Source organism: Xiphias gladius, chromosome 2 (assembly GCF_016859285.1).
Source record: "Xiphias gladius isolate SHS-SW01 ecotype Sanya breed wild chromosome 2, ASM1685928v1, whole genome shotgun sequence".
Taxonomy (NCBI): Eukaryota; Metazoa; Chordata; class Actinopteri; order Istiophoriformes; family Xiphiidae; genus Xiphias; species Xiphias gladius.
The window spans coordinates 18,949,319-18,967,732 of record NC_053401.1 but is presented as its reverse complement, the minus strand read 5'-3'; the positions used below and the strand labels follow the sequence as shown (position 1 = coordinate 18,967,732).

The 18,414-nt window shown below is 40.0% G+C and overlaps 1 protein-coding gene across 12 annotated transcripts in view; it reads left to right on the top strand.

Annotated features, from left to right (window-relative positions):
* LOC120802952 (pleckstrin homology domain-containing family A member 5-like) overlaps positions 1 to 18,414 on the top strand; it is a 247,344-nt gene that overhangs the window by 103,903 nt on the left and 125,027 nt on the right. The window contains exon 4 of one of the 12 annotated variants that reach the window (XM_040151241.1): positions 2,630 to 3,151. The exons of 10 other annotated variants lie outside the window; for them this stretch is intronic. In XM_040151241.1, the coding sequence (XP_040007175.1) occupies positions 2,630 to 2,654 (25 nt within the window). In that variant the 3' untranslated portion in view covers positions 2,655 to 3,151. Of the gene's footprint in view, positions 1 to 2,629; positions 3,152 to 18,414 lie in introns of those variants that run through there. One more of the 12 variants, XM_040151214.1, reaches the window with a different exon arrangement.

Genomic DNA, 18,414 nt, shown 5'->3' with positions numbered 1-18,414 from the left:
AAGACAAATCAGCATCCACTCAATCAGTTGCTGTATGAAACTGAAACCTTTGTGATTTTGACAAAGTTAAACAATGGTTAGTTTCAGAGTGCTGAAAAAACTGCGTGGGTACTTATGTCATCATAACTTGGTTTCCTCCATAGTCATGAAATTCACCAAAACTGTCTTCCTCTACAGTCATTTTCCCATTGTTTTATTGTAATCTCTGCCATCTAAAACTTTAACAGTGGTCAGTCCTCTTTGTCTTGCTGTTAACACAGATATGTCTGAGCAAACCCACTGAGTCTCCCATGGACTCAGCCTCTTTAGTTGAGCTGTGACGTTCAGCCCGTGAAGGACCAGGGCTTATGGACCATAGTGTTCGTTGAATGATGCCGCTACAACAATATTAGATTCGAGATATAACTTCTAGATCAGAACCCAGAAGTCCTAGTTTCACTTCTCTCTCTGTGTGACTGACTAGCATAAGCATGTTCCCAGCTAGCTAGTGTGTTAGCAGTTAGCTCACCCTCTAGAGTATAATGCAGAATGTAAACACTGGTATTAGCCTCACTGACACGCACATTAGCTTCTTCCTGTTGTCTACATTCTCTACAGGCACAGAGTGGCAACTTCCTATTTAATACAAGGGATTCTGTTTACAGTTTGTAATAGATTACTTAAATGACTACTTTTGTCCATCCGCCCGTCTTTCTCCAGTAACTGATAAATAGCACTCTGCCCCAGAAAGACAGACTTTCTGTAAAACTTTGCAGTTAACCAACTCTGGTGTTGGTCTTTGGTTTGTGGAGAGTCATAATCAAGGAAGCATGGCTGTGTGAGCTACGCATTCAGATTCACAAAAAACCTCACAAACAAAACAATAACACCTCTAGGGTTCCCTCATGTATCTATGCTTGCATTGATATCAATAGAGCTTTCTTTCCACGAGACTGTTTTTGTGTGTTAATGAAACCGAAGTGGAAAAAGCCAATTTTGATCAAATTTATTCAACTTCTCAACTAAAACTGGGAGGGTTCATGCCACTGCAGGGAGAAAGTAAGCAGCAAGTAAAGAGGGGGAAGAGTGAAGATAATTAGGAGGAAAGTACAAAATTCATTCATTCATCCACAAATTCATTTTACTGAAAACACTGAATAAAAACACAGTTCATCAAGTTCAATTTTGAGATGTCCATTTTTTTTGTCAAAGCAGTGCTACATTGACCTTTTTGACCTTTTAGATCATTGAATTCTAAACACTGAGGTTGATCAAATACTGCTGTGTAGAAGACCTGCAGCATGGATCGCAATCAGACCAGTAAAGGATTAAATAGTGTGTTTGTGTGTGTGTGTGTGTGTGTGTGTGTGTGTGTGTGTGTGTGTGTGTGTGTGTGTGTGTGTGTGTGTGTGTGTGTGTGTGTGTGTGTGAATGTAGATTTATTTATTTATTTTTTTTGTTCTTTGCTTGTTATTTTTAAGGAACACCCTCCTATGGAGCAGTTTGCTAGTTTGTTTTATACATATTTGAGATCTTTTTTTTAAATCTTATCTAGAGAAAGACTACGCTGAAGGACATGTTAGGCCTCTGCACCTTTCTCATCTGTGTATGTTGTGTGCCTACAGATACTTCATAAGCTGGAATCTCACAAATTTAAGGAATAATTCAAAGAGGCCTCACTGGATGTCAAAGGCTGAAACGGAAAGTTACAGCTACCTAATATTTTTTCTATCAAAAATAATTCAAATAACTATAAAAGGCTATGAATGGTGTCCCCTGTAGCGATGAATCCACAGAGACTTATCACTAACTCTGCAGTTCCTCTCAGCTCTGCAGAGCATTTTCGCATATTGTAGCTCATTGTTTTGGTTTTAAGACCCTCAGCTTCCCTGTTTTGGTTCAGTCTCGCAGCTCTCATCAGCATTGTTTTGCGCAGCAGGCAGCTGTTTTGAGTGGAAAGGCTTTGTCAACCCCACTGTACATCTGGCCAGCAACAAACACACAGACACAGTTAGGACGGTAAATACTGGACTTCATCAAAGGATCACAAATACAGTACACTCCAAATGATTGTCCATGCTGCTCTGTGTTTGCTAAATGTGTTATAAAGTTGTTGTTTTCCAACAAATCAGGCAAATGAACTTGATCAGGCAAGAATGCCTCAAATGTGTGATTTTTAGGTTGCTGTGGAGTCCAGCAAGTGTCGGAAAAACAACTGCTTGATGCAGCTTTAACGAAATACACAGTTCAAGTTTAAAACAAGATATTTTTACACCACAGACATAGTCCCTTTAGTTTTCAGGGTCTAGACTTTTGGTACACAAAATTCCAGAAACATTTAAATTGCACATTACATCTTTGCTTTACTGCATGTCACTATTGAAATACACAACAAATCTATCAGATATCATGTATTTCCTACATATGCTGCAGGCATAATAACAGACCAATAATGGATCTTCTTTTAAAATCATTTTACAAACAGTTAGAAACTAAGAAGAAATTTTGGGGGTCTTAACTTACAGCAGAAAATAAAAATCGCATTGATTTCTCGATGTTAAAGCTGTGAGCCATCCTCCCTCTCACTCGCTCTTCTTTCTCTGTGTTTCTTCCTCTATCTCACCCTCTTCCCTTCCCATCCTCCCCACAGCTTCTCCTCCTCCTCCTCTTACTAATCGCAGCCATCGGGGGAAGCTCCTGTGAAGCGGTGGGCTGCTGTGGGTGCTGCCGGCGCTGGGTGCGTGCGTGCAGTGTGTCTGAGCAGGCTTTGATCCTGGAGCTCTCCCGGGACACAGCCAGGAGTATTAGGCACTTTTCCACTCTTGTCTTCTTTTAATTACGGGCCCATAATGACGGCTGCTCGCTTGGCTGCAACACATCACACACTCAGAGGAGGAGGAGGGATATCCCACCCTCTGTCTCCTCCTCACATCACCCCCTTCCTTCCCCTCCACCAGTCATGTAGATCCCTCTTTTTGTCCTGTGCACTCCCATTTTTGTCATCCCTTCTGTCTGGTATTTGCTCTTTTCAGAGACTTTCATTTCTTTATGCCTCTTCTCTCTTTCATCTATGTGCTTTTTAGTTTATTTTTCATTGTGCATGCTTTCATTCCTCATTTTTGTCTGTATCAGTGCTAGAGTATTCCAGTCAGCTAATGGGGAGGGGGATGTTCTGTTCACAGCTTCAATAAACAGCCAACCAGCCACCAGTTTTCAGGGTCTGTCTCAAAATCTCATACCATTTCCTGCCAAATAAGAGGAAGTCACAAAGCCACTCCTTAGTGAAAAATATAGTTATATGTGGCTGCCTCTGTGACTTTACTCCATACCTCAGCTCCAACATTAATCCATAAACATCAGAGGACACAATAGCCACTATTAACATTAGTTAATCAATAACTAACTTAGATAAATTAGTTTATCAATAAAATCAAAATGTGACTAAGTGCAATGGAAACAGGTAAATAAATGATGATGCACATAAAGCACGTGACATGAATGTCACTCAAGCTGGCACTGAAGAGATTTAAACATCAAATCTGTGTGGAGCGATGAGGAGACTGTAACCTTCCTCATGAAACAAACAGAAATGTCATATTTCCATATATTGTTTTTTACATGTTTTCCATCGTTTGAGTTGACCTCTTTTAATGACGTCATCCGATTTCTGTCCTCTTCTTCTGCAATGGTTTAATGGCACCAGTCTGGAGAATAAGTTCCACCAGCGGTTTATCCCAACGTCTCCTAAATCTCACATAAAAGTAATGGATGGAAATGGGCATGAATTCACATTTTTTTTTGCCGCTTTTCTGAAAATTGATTTAAAATTTGCTCAAAATTTGGATGGAAACTTGACTTATGCTGAGTTTTACCTCTTTCTCTGTAAGGCACAATTTTGCATAAAATTCATTTTTTGCTTTTTCTCTGAGTGGGAAATGGGAAGATCATTATCAATCTCACGACTGTACGCTAAATGTGAAGCTAGATCAACTGGGCGTTTAGCCTAGCTTAGCATAAAGACTGGAGGCAGAAGGAAACAGCCAGCCTGACTGTCCAAAGTCCACCGTCCAACCTGTGAAGTTTACTAATTAATTTGTTTTATCTTATTTGTTAAAAATGTACAGAAATGAAAACATCAGTTTGTGGTTTTACAGGGGGGTAAGGGCCGGAACTGTTTCTTTGGCCAGGTACTTCCTGGATTCTTGTCACAGTGAGCTTGCCAGGTCTGGTACCATCATGCCTGTATAGAGACATAAACTAAAAACTGTGCTAACAGCCCTACATGGCAACTTGCACTATAGCCAGAGAAGCTGCACCATAAGTACTGGGCAGATGGATAGACAGTTTTCTGCTAAGCTAAGCTAAGCTAACCACATCCTGACGTAACCAACCACCAACCAGCATAGACTCCAGTAGGTCACTGGCCCGGCCCTTCCCATTGAGAAACTGGCAGCATAGCCACATCACTTCATAGTGGCTGACATTGGCCCATCACCAGCTGAAATGTTGTACCTCCACTAATAACTATGCAGTAAAGTTCAGGAATATGACGGCATTAAAGTAGGTCAGGGAGCATTAGTAGTAGTGTAACCTGGGAGGGGGCACAGTATGGCAGGGTTTAGATGGAAGTTGCCCAAACCTTTCTCCCACACTCTCTCTCCGCTGCTGTCCCATGCTGTTGCTGAGCTGTATGTTCGTTCGAATTTTTCCATGAATCATTGGCCATTGTCTCCGGATGGTGGACACTTTTAGCCTCAGGTGCAGGTTTCCTCCTCTCGGTGTGCGTATAACTCAGGAGGGAGAGCTGGGTCTTAACCACACACCAGCTCTGAGTAAGTGAGAGCATTCAAGAGGCGTCGCGCTCCTGGGAGAATTAAGAAGGCCACTCTTCAGCAGTGAACAGTGGCTCTATATGCCAAACAATAATCCTAGTGGGCCTCAGCTCTACATGACTCTTATTATTCTAAAGCTGGATGGACTCACATTTATTTTACCTTAGTATCACAGTCATTAATCATTGTCTACCCTAGAGATTTTTGTTTCAAATCAGACTTGTAAATTAGAGCTGTCCATTGGCATTGTCTTAGGCACAAAAATTACATGAATAAATGAGATGATAAATAATATCAACTTCATCTTCCATTTTTCAGTCAGACATGCACAGTGGTTCAGTAATATCATAAACCGATGTAGAGCAAAGTGTTGTCTTCCTCTATAACACCTCTAAAGCTTTTAATTATAGGTGTGTATGTACTATTGCCTCTTATTCTTATACTTTCTGTCTTTTTTTTGTTCTTTTCTTCTTTGTTCTTTTTCTCATTGCTGAACTCTGAGGCATTTTCCTTGGCTTTTAGAGGAATGATATTAGGGCCGAATGTGTTTTATTCATTTCCTTTCGATGAAGCGTTTCATTCTGTCTTTTTTGGAAAATAACCGTGTTTCTGCATGCGTGATTTCTTGATTTATTTACCAGAATGGAGAAGTGTGGCTAAGGTGGTAGAGCGCCTCAGCCATTAAAGGTTAACTCCAGCACTTTAGTACAGCACTCCCACAAAATCAAAACTTTAATAAAAAAGAATGCGGCAGCAGTTGAGGTAACCCTGACTTTTGTTCTCTAACATGGGTCAAGCCCCAGGAACCTTATTGTTTCCTACATTTCCCACAATAAAACACAATAGCATCTTTAGTTTGTTTTCCTCTGCCTGTTAAATAGCAAAGCTTTCTAAAAATAATTTCTAAATTTGTAGTCTCCGAGACCAAGGTAAGATAACCCTGATGACATCATCAGGGGATCCCGCTGACTCAGTCCTCTGTGTGATGTAGGACTGACTGCTGGGCATGTGGTTCTCCTTCTGGCTGCATCTTCCCTGCAGTAACACATCACACACCCATCTTCAAACCTGTTTATATTCAATGGTCTTTCTCCGTGTCTGACACACTCTTTTCTGCTCTGTTACTCTTAGTTCTGTTCCCTCGTGTCTTAATTTGCCATCGGCACCTTGTGCTGTTACAACCCTCATGTTTTCTGAAGAACTTCACCTTAAGTGGTTCTGAAATTATATTTGAATAATTATTGAGTTAAATGAATCAACACCTGAATTAGTGCTTCCCAAACCAGAGTCCAGAGACTATAAGAGGACCCTGAGGGGATTCCACATGCTCCCATGGTGGAGAAGTGATTTATACATTTAATTTTTAGCCTGCTTAACTCATTTAAACATCATTACAGAATGGTTTCACAACATGATCACAATTTCAGTGCTATTTGAAGTGTGCATTGAAGTATTTGGCAACCCCTGGACTGAATTATCGTCTACATGCTTGATAAATGGGTAGTCGTCATGTTACCCATGTGGCCACAAGAGGGGGAAAAAGCTCTACTGCTTCTCAGTGTCTGTCCTGCTGAGAGCTTGGGTTTAGAATTAGAGGGGGCTTTAACTACCAAGTATAGTAAATGTAAACTTGGCAGTCTCCCAGGACATACTAATACACTGTAGCGGGACAACAGGAGCCACTGATAACGTACATTACACACTGGCACTCGTGAGACATGTTAGTCATGTGTATTTTTCATTAAGTACTCTCTTTGTCCAGTTAAATCAGTACAACAGGGATTAGCACACAAGTGTGAATCGTCAAAAAGACTTCAAACATGATATATTAACACTGAGCTTTCAATTTTGGACTTAATAATGCTTATGATGAGCTTGTTGGAGCTGAAACTGTTCGGCTTCCACTCTGAAATCACGAAACATTTATTGGAGATCCGTAAGCTTGTCGTCAAGGATTATTTGTTGCCTGGGAATGGTGTGGGTGTGTAGGCGCTTGTTTGAATATGTGTAATATCAGAATTTATTGATTTTGTTCTTGTGTCATATTGTAATATAATTAATTTAGTCTCAAAGTGTAAATGCAGACAGCTCGGAATGATGTCTGAATGTTGAAAGCAAAACTGGCCAACTTGTCTTTTCTTCCCGACTGATCACAGGGTAGAAGTCAGACAATTAGTCATTGTGACTAAGCCTGAAAAAGAAAAATCTAAATCACATCAGCCCTAACAGATAGCAGCTGAAAACTAAGCTGTAGTACACATGTTCCAGAGAGCACTTCTGATTGGGATAGTCAGACCACTCTTTTGGTTACTTATGGACTATCTCAGCTGCATCCACAGCATCAGTGTGTCTGTATTCTTGATGAATCACTTGCAGTGATTGAAGTGTTGCTTTAAAATAACTGAGAGCGTAGTTAAGTCACCGTCATGCAGGGCATTCAAGTCTGCAAGAGCAACTCAGCTGTCAGGCTGCAGTTGCTTGGCAATGTGGAGGGGGGTACTGTTGAGCTTAATTTGTGACCAGTCCTTGTTAAAGATACAGGGTCTGAGCACAATTATAGACACACCTGTGTAAGGTCTTGCAATCTACCTCAATAAATCCATACTTCAATTTCTGTGGTGGTTTCTGTTTAGACTGTGTCAGAGAGGTAGAGAGGAGAGGTCGGAGAGAGAGAGAGCTCATTTCTCAGGCTGTAGTTTGTGCTAGTGAAATGACCTCGTGGAGTAATGTCACAAAGGAAAAGTGGGAAAGTGCTGAATGATTACAATCCATGGTTTCATTGCATACATAAGAGCAGTGTCTATGGTTCAGATTTGGCCGGGGACCTCTGTTGCATATCATACCCCCCTTTTGCATCCCTTGTCTCCTGTCTGCATCTTCACTATCAAATTGCCGATAAAGGCAATAAATGTGAAAAAAAATATATTAAAAAAAAGATGTTTTCAAATTTTTTTAAGTACTTGCATGCCCTTATGTACACTGACTGAGTTATTGCTGTATATCCGTCCTGTCCGTGAAGCTTCTCCCATGAAGCAATACATTCCAAGCTGCCATGCAAGAGATGGAGGACAAATCCACAGTTCTCAGTCTGTGTACAATATATCCCAAGTTCAGCTGAAGCTACTTATTGCAATGAAGTCCGAGTTAGTCAAAGCAAGTAGTCTTCATTGTGGTGGTCGTGTAGGTCCCTGTAAAGATACCCAAATGATTTGTCTAACTCAGTCTGCTGAAGCCTCATATTAACTTTTTTTCTACGCAACCGTTTTTAATCCGCTGTATATCTGCCATCGCTTGATTGAAGCTACATGACTGTCAAATGCACGCGCACTGAGGGATTTCCCCTACAATTCAAACCTTCCGTTCTGTTGGCGGACTCACTTATGCGCCCAGCAAGATTGAAGAGGCTTAACTGATGCCAAGGAGTGCAAAATGCTCAGCCAACACCATTAAAGTCTACTGTCTCTGTGATCCTCAACCTGAGGGTGTCTGGAATAATAATACTGAATACTCCATGTTTGATATTGTTTGTTCTATTCGGTAATACAGGCTAAATATGACAGCTAACAGATTCTCTTTCTGTCTTTTTTTTTTCCATGTCCATCTACTGCACAACTCCATCCTCCTCACCAGGTAAGACATTTAGTTTGAATGTATCTTGCTGCTTCCTGTTTTGTTTTGTTGCTAGGGCTGGTTGTTCTGTGTTTTTGACTATATTGGGTTTCTGCCCAGGTACTTACACCTGGTGCCTGATGGGGGGATAAATTGTGGCTTTGTTCGCAGTGGAGCTGCTGCTTATATTTTGATTCACACATCAAAAGTCACATTTGTGTATGAGTGTGTTAGTATACCGTGGTTGCTGCCCTGTGTGTGTGTCATTGTGTGTGTTTGAAGCTTGCGGCCTTGGTCTGTAACGAAAGGGATATTCTCCCGAGTTAATTTATTGCATTAGTCATGAACTAGGGCTGCCCCCCACCCCCTCCTCAGTGACATAATCCATCTCACTGTTGGTCTAAGCCTTCTGAATGTCACGCTGCATCTCTACTGTCACATCCCAAGGTTCCCCATCACTTATTTAAATAAACAAGAGCTGTGTACACTGTCTTGGATAGACTGTGCGCATGTGTGTGTGTGTGTGTGTGTGTGTGTGTGTGTGTGTGTGTGTGTGTGTGTGTGTGTGTGTGTGTGTGTGTGTGTGTGTGTGTGTGTGTGGATGTGTGTGTGAGAGAGAGAGGAGAGAGAGAGAGTGTTTCTTGTGTGTGTCCTTTTCTGATGTTTTTGGATTGTCTCAAATTTTATAAAGTCGGGCTGATGGGAGGATGGCTTGATGGATAGGCAGTTGGATTTGCCATGTCAGTTTATCTTTACCTCCCACTCTCTCCATCACTGGAGCATATACCACTTTTTCATTATTTATCTTTCCATCTCTGTTTCTATTTCCTCCCTCTTTTCACTGGTTGGTATGCAAACATTGTGCATGTGTGTGTGTGTGTGTGTGTGTGTGTGTGTGTGTGTGTGTGTGTGTGTGTGTGTGTGTGTGTGTGTGTGTGTTGTGTGTGTGTGTGTGTTTGTGTGTGTGGTAGCTCACATGGGTCTGTCCATGTGTACTATAGTATGTGTGGAGATGGGTAACCATGACAACAGCAGCCTGAAGTAGGAGCGCTTGTGGCAGGCACAGCACAGTGCCCTTGCTCTCTCTCTATCATTTTCTCTCTGTGGATGGAGATGCACAGATACCATGTCTTCCTCTTTTTCTCTTTTCCCCCTCCATCCATACGCTATCTCCATATATCTAGTTTATATTCACAAATCTCATTCAGTTCTGTATATAAACTTGCCCACAGTGTCTCTGTTTCCTAGTCGTCGTTTTGCATTCTGTCACAACGCCGGCATCTTGGCAACAGTCCATTTAAAAGTGGCTCACTCTCATAATTAAAGTAGTCTTTTGAAGTTCTCATTTGCTGTATATTTATTACCTTGAAAAGCAGAAGAAATTAATAGCTAATGCTTTCCCAAGGTCTGCGGGCTCAGAACTGAATTATAACTATTATTGTCAGAAAAAATAGTAAAATGACATCATGCCTTTTTTACTTCGGATTTTATTGTTTTATTGTATACTGTAATTTTGTTGGAGCAAGAACAAAAAATGCACTTAAAAACCAAATAACCAAAAGCAGAATGAGTGTTAAAAGTTTAGAACATTTAACTGAGAAGGACTCTGAATGCGAAAAGGATAAGTGTTTGTGTCTCTTAGCACCCATTAACACTCTCACTTCATGTGTCCGGATTGGATAACTGTCTGACTTTAAATAAAGCCAAGTGTAAATGCAACCAAGTATTCAAGACACACACTCGAGAAACACATACAATCATACGAGACTGCCCATACGTCATCTTCGCAGCAGCTCATTATGACCCATAGTTAGGCTTTATTGTGAGGTGACCTCTAGCAGTCCTAATAGTTATGACTGGACCAAAGGGAGAAGTTATGTTACGTAGTATAAAGAACGACAGAGTCCAAAGACTAAGATGGATGCAATCGAATTTGTGACCTGAACAGTGAAGAAGCATGTATGTGGATCAGTGTAAACAAAAGCGTATTAAGCCTCAACTGGATTTGAATGTAAATTGGACCTTGGATTTCATCAAAATATCCGTTACATTTTCACATGTTTTGATGTAGTTTGGGTGTTAATAGCATTTTCAAAACACAGAATATTTGTGAAGATAATCATGGAGGAACCTGACACATGTACATCGAGTGCTACAAGCCACCAGTAGTTGCCACTCTCTGCCACTCTTTTGCTGGTTTGGTAGTGCTAGAAGTTGGAATGAAGCATTCACCTTTAAACAACCAGCATACAAGATGTTCCACTTCAAAGCACAGCTCTGTAACCTTTAAACAAATTTACACATTCGGCATTCTACAAAATAGCTCTGCCTTATGAAGTATATATTAGCCAAATAATACTGCAATTGGAAATAAACCTCCTACATTTGCCTGTGATGTGGCAGCTGCTATCTTAATGGTGCCTTAGTCTGCAACCTTGGACTGTGGCATATTTAAACTTGTTTCTAATCTTTCTCTAAGCTTGTACCCTTCTGTATAAAAGCTCACTCTAAGCAAGTTTGCCCTGCGAGTAGTCGTTACGTTGCTAAGTCTCCAGCCCCCACCTATTTCAGGTGGAGGCTGGAGATGGAAATCAAAAAGTTTGTTCCAACACCGTTGTAGAGGTTTCCACAAATGTGTTGCACTTCTAGGTTGCTTTGCTTTCACCTTCTGTCCAGTTCATCCCAAACCAGCTCCAGGGTTTAAGTCTAGAGACTGTCTTGGTCTGCCATCATTTGAAGGCACCATCTAGTTCTTTTTTTCTAATGTTCTGGGTTACTATCTTGCTGTAGGATGAACCCTTGACCAACCTGTCTGTCTTCCTTTGTTATGTGCCTTTTTCTCACCATTCTGATAGCAATATACAGAACTAGTTTCTGAGGTGCAGTTTGTCCCAATAATGCATCAGAGGGTGTAGTAACACAGTGTGTTCTAACACTGCCTTTGCACAGACAGAGGGGTTTGTAAGTAATCAACAAAAGTTGGGGCACCTGTAGGCATCGTGTGCAGTTAAATTTCAACGCTTCATTTACTTCTATTGCTGCAGGAAAGCTGTAAATTAAGCAATTTCTTAATCCCTGAAAAAGACCTGTTTTCTAAGCAATTTACATGATTTTTCATTTTTCGGTGGCCTAAACCTCTTTTTTTTTTTTTTTACCTTGGGCAGTTTACTGCTTACCTTTGTATCTTTTAAGGTTTTTCACTGGACTTGAACTGCTTAAATTTCAAACTAAAAGTTTTCACCAGTAGTGTAAATATCACCTATATTGTTAGGATTGTGTTCTCTAATAACATGTTTTAATAATTTAAAAAAAGAGACAAAAGTAGTTCAAAACTTTGGCTTTTAAAGGTTTGAACTCAGGTGAATTTCTCACACCATTTATTACATGTGCAGATGTGCAGCGTCTTCATCCTCTTCCTCCATAAAAGCCTTCTGTGTATCTGCTCCCTAGTTAATATGCTGCATTCTATCACCATGCTTTCATGTTGGGCAGCACACAACAAGCATGTGCAGTGCAACAGCAGGAGAGCGGCAGCCTTGGTGACGCCTGCAGCAGCTGTAGCAGCAGAGGCATTCTGGCTGCATTTTTTTTTTTTTAAATGTCATCAGTTGCTGAGTTTATGCATCCCTCAGCCTCTCCCAGAAACTGGCTACAAACTGACCCAGTTTGGCAACGCTTTGCTGCTGCTTTCAATGTCAAGTGTGTGCGTGAGTGCATGTGTATGTGTGACAGAGAGAGAGGGAGAGAGCTACAAGCAGAGCAGACCAATAGCAATCATCCACTTCTTGGTTAAATACAACCAGAGGGCAGTAGAGACAGACATCTGCATCAGGTGTAAACATCTCTGTTCTCCTCTCTGTCCGATGTTCCCAACACGCCCTGTGGTCATGGTAAGCTCCGGACACGTCCTGACTTAATATAGTCTTGTTTATTTCATTGTTTGATATTCGTCCACAGTACATGAGATGCTTTCCTCTGCAGCTCCTCTGGAAGCTGCGGGACACAGTGTGCTGAGGTCCACAGGCCGATACTGGAGATATCTGATGCTTTCATCTGTGTATCTGCTGTCTGAGGCTTTCCTTATGTGATTCACATTTTGATATTTATTTTCTTAATTGTGTATTGAAGTGGAACATGTAGCTTATCTGTTCATAACAGCAGCAATATGGACACAGCTATTATTTTACAAAAAAAGCTTTTGATGTAGCTAATGACTTTTGTAACATTCTGTTTTTAAGCCAGCAAAACTGTAAATTAACACACAAGTCATAGTGGATGTCTTTATGTGGGAATCAAACAGCTCACGTTTTGGTATAAAACAACATGTATACACATGGGTCTACATTGTTAATCTTTTGTAATTCACAATGGTGGCATCCATTATGAATGCCTGTCATTAGATATTAGCATACCTGAGACATTTAGTTTCAATTAGGAGTCTATGCTGTGCCTGACAGTTGTCAAGCTGTCAGTGCTAAATGAAGTGCATTAGCAGAAATGTTCACCAATCACTAAGATAGTTTGACATTGGAAATATTGGTAGTATGGATTGCAGAACTAATATATCACAGGTTCCACACCCACTGCAATGGATGTGTTTCAGAATTACATTATAACTTAATAAAAACAGGTTGGACCGTACAACATTGGTTACAACATAGAGGTACAAAATGGACACCTTCTCTGAGTTGGTGTAGGTAATTTCTTTACTGCTTTCATGGTGGAGGGGTTCCAAAGATGGAGAGACTAATGATAGAGCCAGGGGAAAGGTTTCTTTCATATTAAATTCACACTGGGACTAGATTGTCTGTGACAGACTACATCCCTTCACTTTCATGATGACACGGACATATTTGTATTGTGCTGTACAGTTACTGGCGAATAGGTGAGAGCACAAGATTGATTTGATTCTCCATTCACTTGAGATAGAAACTGTTACTGACAGAGCCCGGTTGTTTGTAACAGAAAACTGTTAAAGTATTACCTTTGGCAGAATCTTTTATGGTAAAATGCAGCAAAACACCAATGAAGTGTCTATTGAATGACTATTGCATTATTATACCTACAATAACAGATTTTTTTGGCCACTTGGGGGCAGCAGAAACAAGTTGTGAACACAACGTCGGTGTCAACATTAGCATTCATTTGGAGTGGTGTTTGTGTCCACCTGATAAATTTCAGTCCAATCTCTTTTAGCTTTGTTTTTGGTCTCTACCAACTCCTGCAGGAAATATCTTGCTCTTTAGCTGCTATATGCTCCATTATTTTCACCAGCTGGTCTCTAACTGTGTCTGCCTGCTGTATGCTGCCAAGCAGGTATTAGAAAGTAGATTTTTAGGGCTTTTTGACTGGAAACAGCTGCCTGCTACAGCCGGCAGGGAGCTGCAGATTTAGGTGATAATTTTTTGTAAGTTTATCACTATGAGAGACCCATTTCACATTGTCACCTTGTTTTCGGATTATTATTTGATACACTGTTATAAAAAGTATTAAGCTATTCTAAATAATCAGGCGATGTTCCAACAAACATGCCACATCATATGTGTTATCATAGTCTACAAGATTCAATTGTAGGTCTCTTAATTTCAGTATTTATTAGTCTCTGTATCCAATTTTAGCCAAATGCTTAACTGAACGAAACATCAGTCTCTACAACAGTGTTTTAATTACAGTCAACTGAGTTAAGTTGTAGTTTAAGTCAAGGGCATCATTTTCACTGGGGATATGGGGACATGTCCTCACTTTTCAAAATCCTACAAAATCCTACCTTACCCAAGTGCTGTGATTGACTAAACACAAACATAGAAAAAGTTTAATAATGTTGTAGTCACTACAAGTGGATATTGTGCTGCAATAAAAAACAAATACACTGTCTGAACATTTTACTGATGCGTTTAGCATCAACATATTTGTGACTTGCCAAATACAATAATTAACAACACTTACCCATTAGGTTCATAGAAAACATAACCCGGTGGCAAATAAAAATTTTATACAAAAAGTATTTGTTGTTGCAGTTCAGTTGTATATAAAAGTGGCGTCTAGGGGACAGGCTTGATAAGCTTTATCAACAAATGATTGGTGGACTTTTTTGCCCCCAGTTATGCCTTTCAGGCTACACAAAGATTACTGCTCTACCCTTGATTGGTGGAGGTTGTACCTGCAGCCTGAGAGGTAGACCTGGAAGCATTACTCAGGTTTGTAAAAATACTTAAAAATCCTCTGCATGTTTTTCCAGTTTTTAAACTACTATGAGAACTATTATGACTACTACCTCTTTCATTATAACATTATAATACATAGCTATATTATATTATATATTGTTTATATCTATATAAACACACATATGTGAAAAATCTCTTCACTGGACTTCACCTGACTGTTCCCTCCACTTCTGAAACCAAACTACACCCTTGCTATTAGAGAGATTCTCCTTAAAAAACAACTGAACTATATTATGAAACTCTCCTCTTTAGTGATGTCTGATAAGTTATTTAAATTCCAATTATCTGCTTCTGAGCCTCTGGCGGCAGAGACAGCAACTGATGATGTTAGTGATGTTAACACCTGAAAACTCAAACATACACCTCAAAGATACAGTCTGTATATGGCTTAAGTTAAACAATTCTACACTTTACAGGAGGGGAAAACATTGGGATTTTGATCAGCCTAACAACACAATCCACAATACAAGAACATTGTTATCAGCCTTGAAAAAATAGTTTGAATCCCTCTCAGACAGCTCTAAGAAACACCATGTCACTATCAGATACACACTGAATTACAACCAGCGGTTTTATCAGACCACAGGGCCTACACACAGTCACACAGTTACCCAGAGGGCTTTGCTGTCCAGTGCACTGTCAAATCTGCAACAGCGAAGCACCTCCAGTCAGTTTTTTGCCAAAGGTGCTGTCACTATTCATACTAATAGCTACGCACTCTCTGGAACAAAGCAACCTAGGCTAGAAACAAGTCAAATTATTTTACTATACTCCCAGCAAAATATTTCATATTTAAGGACACACAATTACAGCAGTTAATCTTGCTAAGTATAGATGGTGGACGTAGCAGGAAGGTCAGTGGTGTGAAAATGAAAAGCAAAGCTGGAGAAGAGCAGTCAGTTTCCTCTGGAGAAAATAAACCCCGGCTGCACCAGAGATATATCCAAACTGACCCACTGCCACCGTGCGTTTCATCGCAGTAAGATAATGATGTCATTCATCAAGCTGACAATTTTCAAGTATATAAGTTCCACTCAGAGGGATGTAGCTCCCCATCTATATTTCTGCATTTCTGACATTAATCTGTGCAATTATCTCAACTGCAGTCTGCATAAGAAACACGCAAAGAACTCCCATTTTGAAAAACAGTATAATATTCCCATCACAAGCATTGACTGAATTTTTTAGCCTGACCCACCCTGAAAGTCAGTTCATAGAAATTTGTATATTCTGAACATATACCATAGTGTGTAGTGTAAAGTATATACTGTAGTGGATCAATTCTGTCCAGTCAAACACAGATTATTGGACTGTCATACCGTGTATTTTAAAGGAGTGCTTTCAATATGCTGTTACTATAACCCTGGCACTAAAATATCGGCTTGATTACAATGCGTACAATAGTCCACGAATCGAGATTTCAGCACATGAAAGCTAACATTTTAATTAGTTAATTTTAGGGTAATCTTAAAGAACAACAAAGCCATAGGATATAGGAAGGAGTTAAACACAATACAACACAAAATACCATACAAACATCCTCAAAATATACATGTAATCTGACATGTCAGTCCATACATACAACATACATGTACATACACTAAATGTGGCTAAAGTTAGCATATATCATTTTCTGTGTGATTCTTAGGGATGGTGAAGCAGATTTTCCTCTAATACGCATGCTCTCTGGTAAAATAAATGTCATTACTTTTTCTGTGGACAAACAGGAAGGGGACTTTCTTTCATGTTCTTATTTAGCTATAACTAGCACAGATGAAACTTTGGCCCTTTGTTTATTTAACAATTTTTTAAGATAGCCTCTGTTCCACTAAGTCTTTCTTAAAAAAATGGCACGTCCATATTATTATATAAGGTAAATGTGTGCTAGTAACATTTGAACTCCTCTTCACTTTATCTAAGATAAAACCTAAGATAAAAGATAAAACCTTGATTTTAACTGTTAGTAATTAGGATTCAGCATGTCCCATTAGTTTTACCCCGATGCACTGTCAAAGCCTTATGAGGCTACATGCAAAGAGTTGTGGAATGCTCACAAAAAAATGGTCTTCTACTGCATCTTTATTAAAATGACAAGTAGCTAAAATTTAAATGCTCAGTGCAATAGTAGATGTTTTTTTAAAGATGTGGACCGAAAATTTAGCAATGACAGCTAGTGCAGAACCAGGAAGTGGGCTTGATTTCAGCTGTCTTACTATATTTATACTATATATAAGCTATCATTTTATTAGGTACACAAACCTCAATTTAATTAAGTACAAACAGCAGCTGAACAATAATTCCTACTCTCACTACGCTTATCAAATTCAGTTGTTGATACAGCTTTACTGTTCTGCACAAGCTTAAAAAAACAGAGATCAGAACCCTACCAATATCTGCCTTTAAAATCCAACCGAACTGATCCTGGCTGGTAATGCCAAATTTTAGAACCAAATCTGACTCGAGATACTATATTTTTGTTATTCTTTCCTGAAAGACAAAGTGATGATCTTGCTCTGGACTGACGTAAAGGCTTTCTCACAAATAAAGACTAAATAATGTGGCAATAATGTGGCAATAATGTATATATATATTTGGCTAACATAGAATATGACACAGCAGACCACAAGCACAAAACACGAGTAGCTTTTCGTCTAGCCCCATTTGCATAAATGGCGTCAAACAACCTTAATTGAAACGGAAATGTGTCTGTATACAGAGTTCAACCCCATCTGGACCTTTCTTATTGCTAACTAGTTGCCAGCGGCCTGATATAATGTGTTGCAGGTTGCTGCTCAGGCTGATATTTAGAGGTGATGGCTGTAGTGCAGATCTTGGCAGGTGTGTTGGCTTATCCAGCCACGTAGCAGGCGTGATAAGAAGGAGACAGATAGCAGAGCAGACTGTTCACCATTCACAGCTGATAAGAGACACCTGGGAGATTTTGAGCAGCGTTTGAAACATTTTGTTCAAAACCTGACTGAGAAAAGAGGTGATAATGGAGCAGACTGAAACAAGGAGGTGGAAGGAAGGAGACACACACAGATGCAGAGGGATTTGGTTAGGCCACATCATTATCACATTGACAGCTGATGAGTGAGCACACACACAGAGACAGAAAGAACTGTAAGAACTAAGCAACTCTAAATGTTTGGTTTGAAGGGGAGCAGCAGAGATGAAGGTAAGCCATGCCCTAATCCACTGTGCTATCTTGTATACCTGTCTTTCTGTCTGCTCCCAGCCCCCTCTACCACAACCACTGAGATGGGAGTGCAGAATATGGCTGCTGAAAGCTCGCTCAGTCGAGAGCAGAGCTGCTGTTGGCAAAATTCTGCTCACAGTGCTGAATCACCTTGGTGACACCATTTTAGAGAGGCTTCTCCATGCTTCCTCCTACATCATGTCTACCAATCTCTGACTTTAAATCTGACTCTCTCCAAATTCAGTTTTCTTTCCCGCACAGCTCAGCTTACTCCAATTACATCAGTGTCACCTTCAGTTGACACAGTGAAATATCTTCTTCTCCTCCCCTCTCCTCCGACTAGTCTGTTCAGTCAAGAACAGGATTCAGCTGAATTACTAGAGATCAAGTTAATAATCAAACATATACAAACACCTGTGTATTCCATGTGTGCATCTACACATGGAATGAATTCAACCAGAATGCATGTGATTATCAGTCACATCACTTTTACCCCATTTATAATCAGCCACTTCATGCATCTTGGGCAGATCAGATACCTATCTGATATCAAAGAAGCCGAATGTAAATG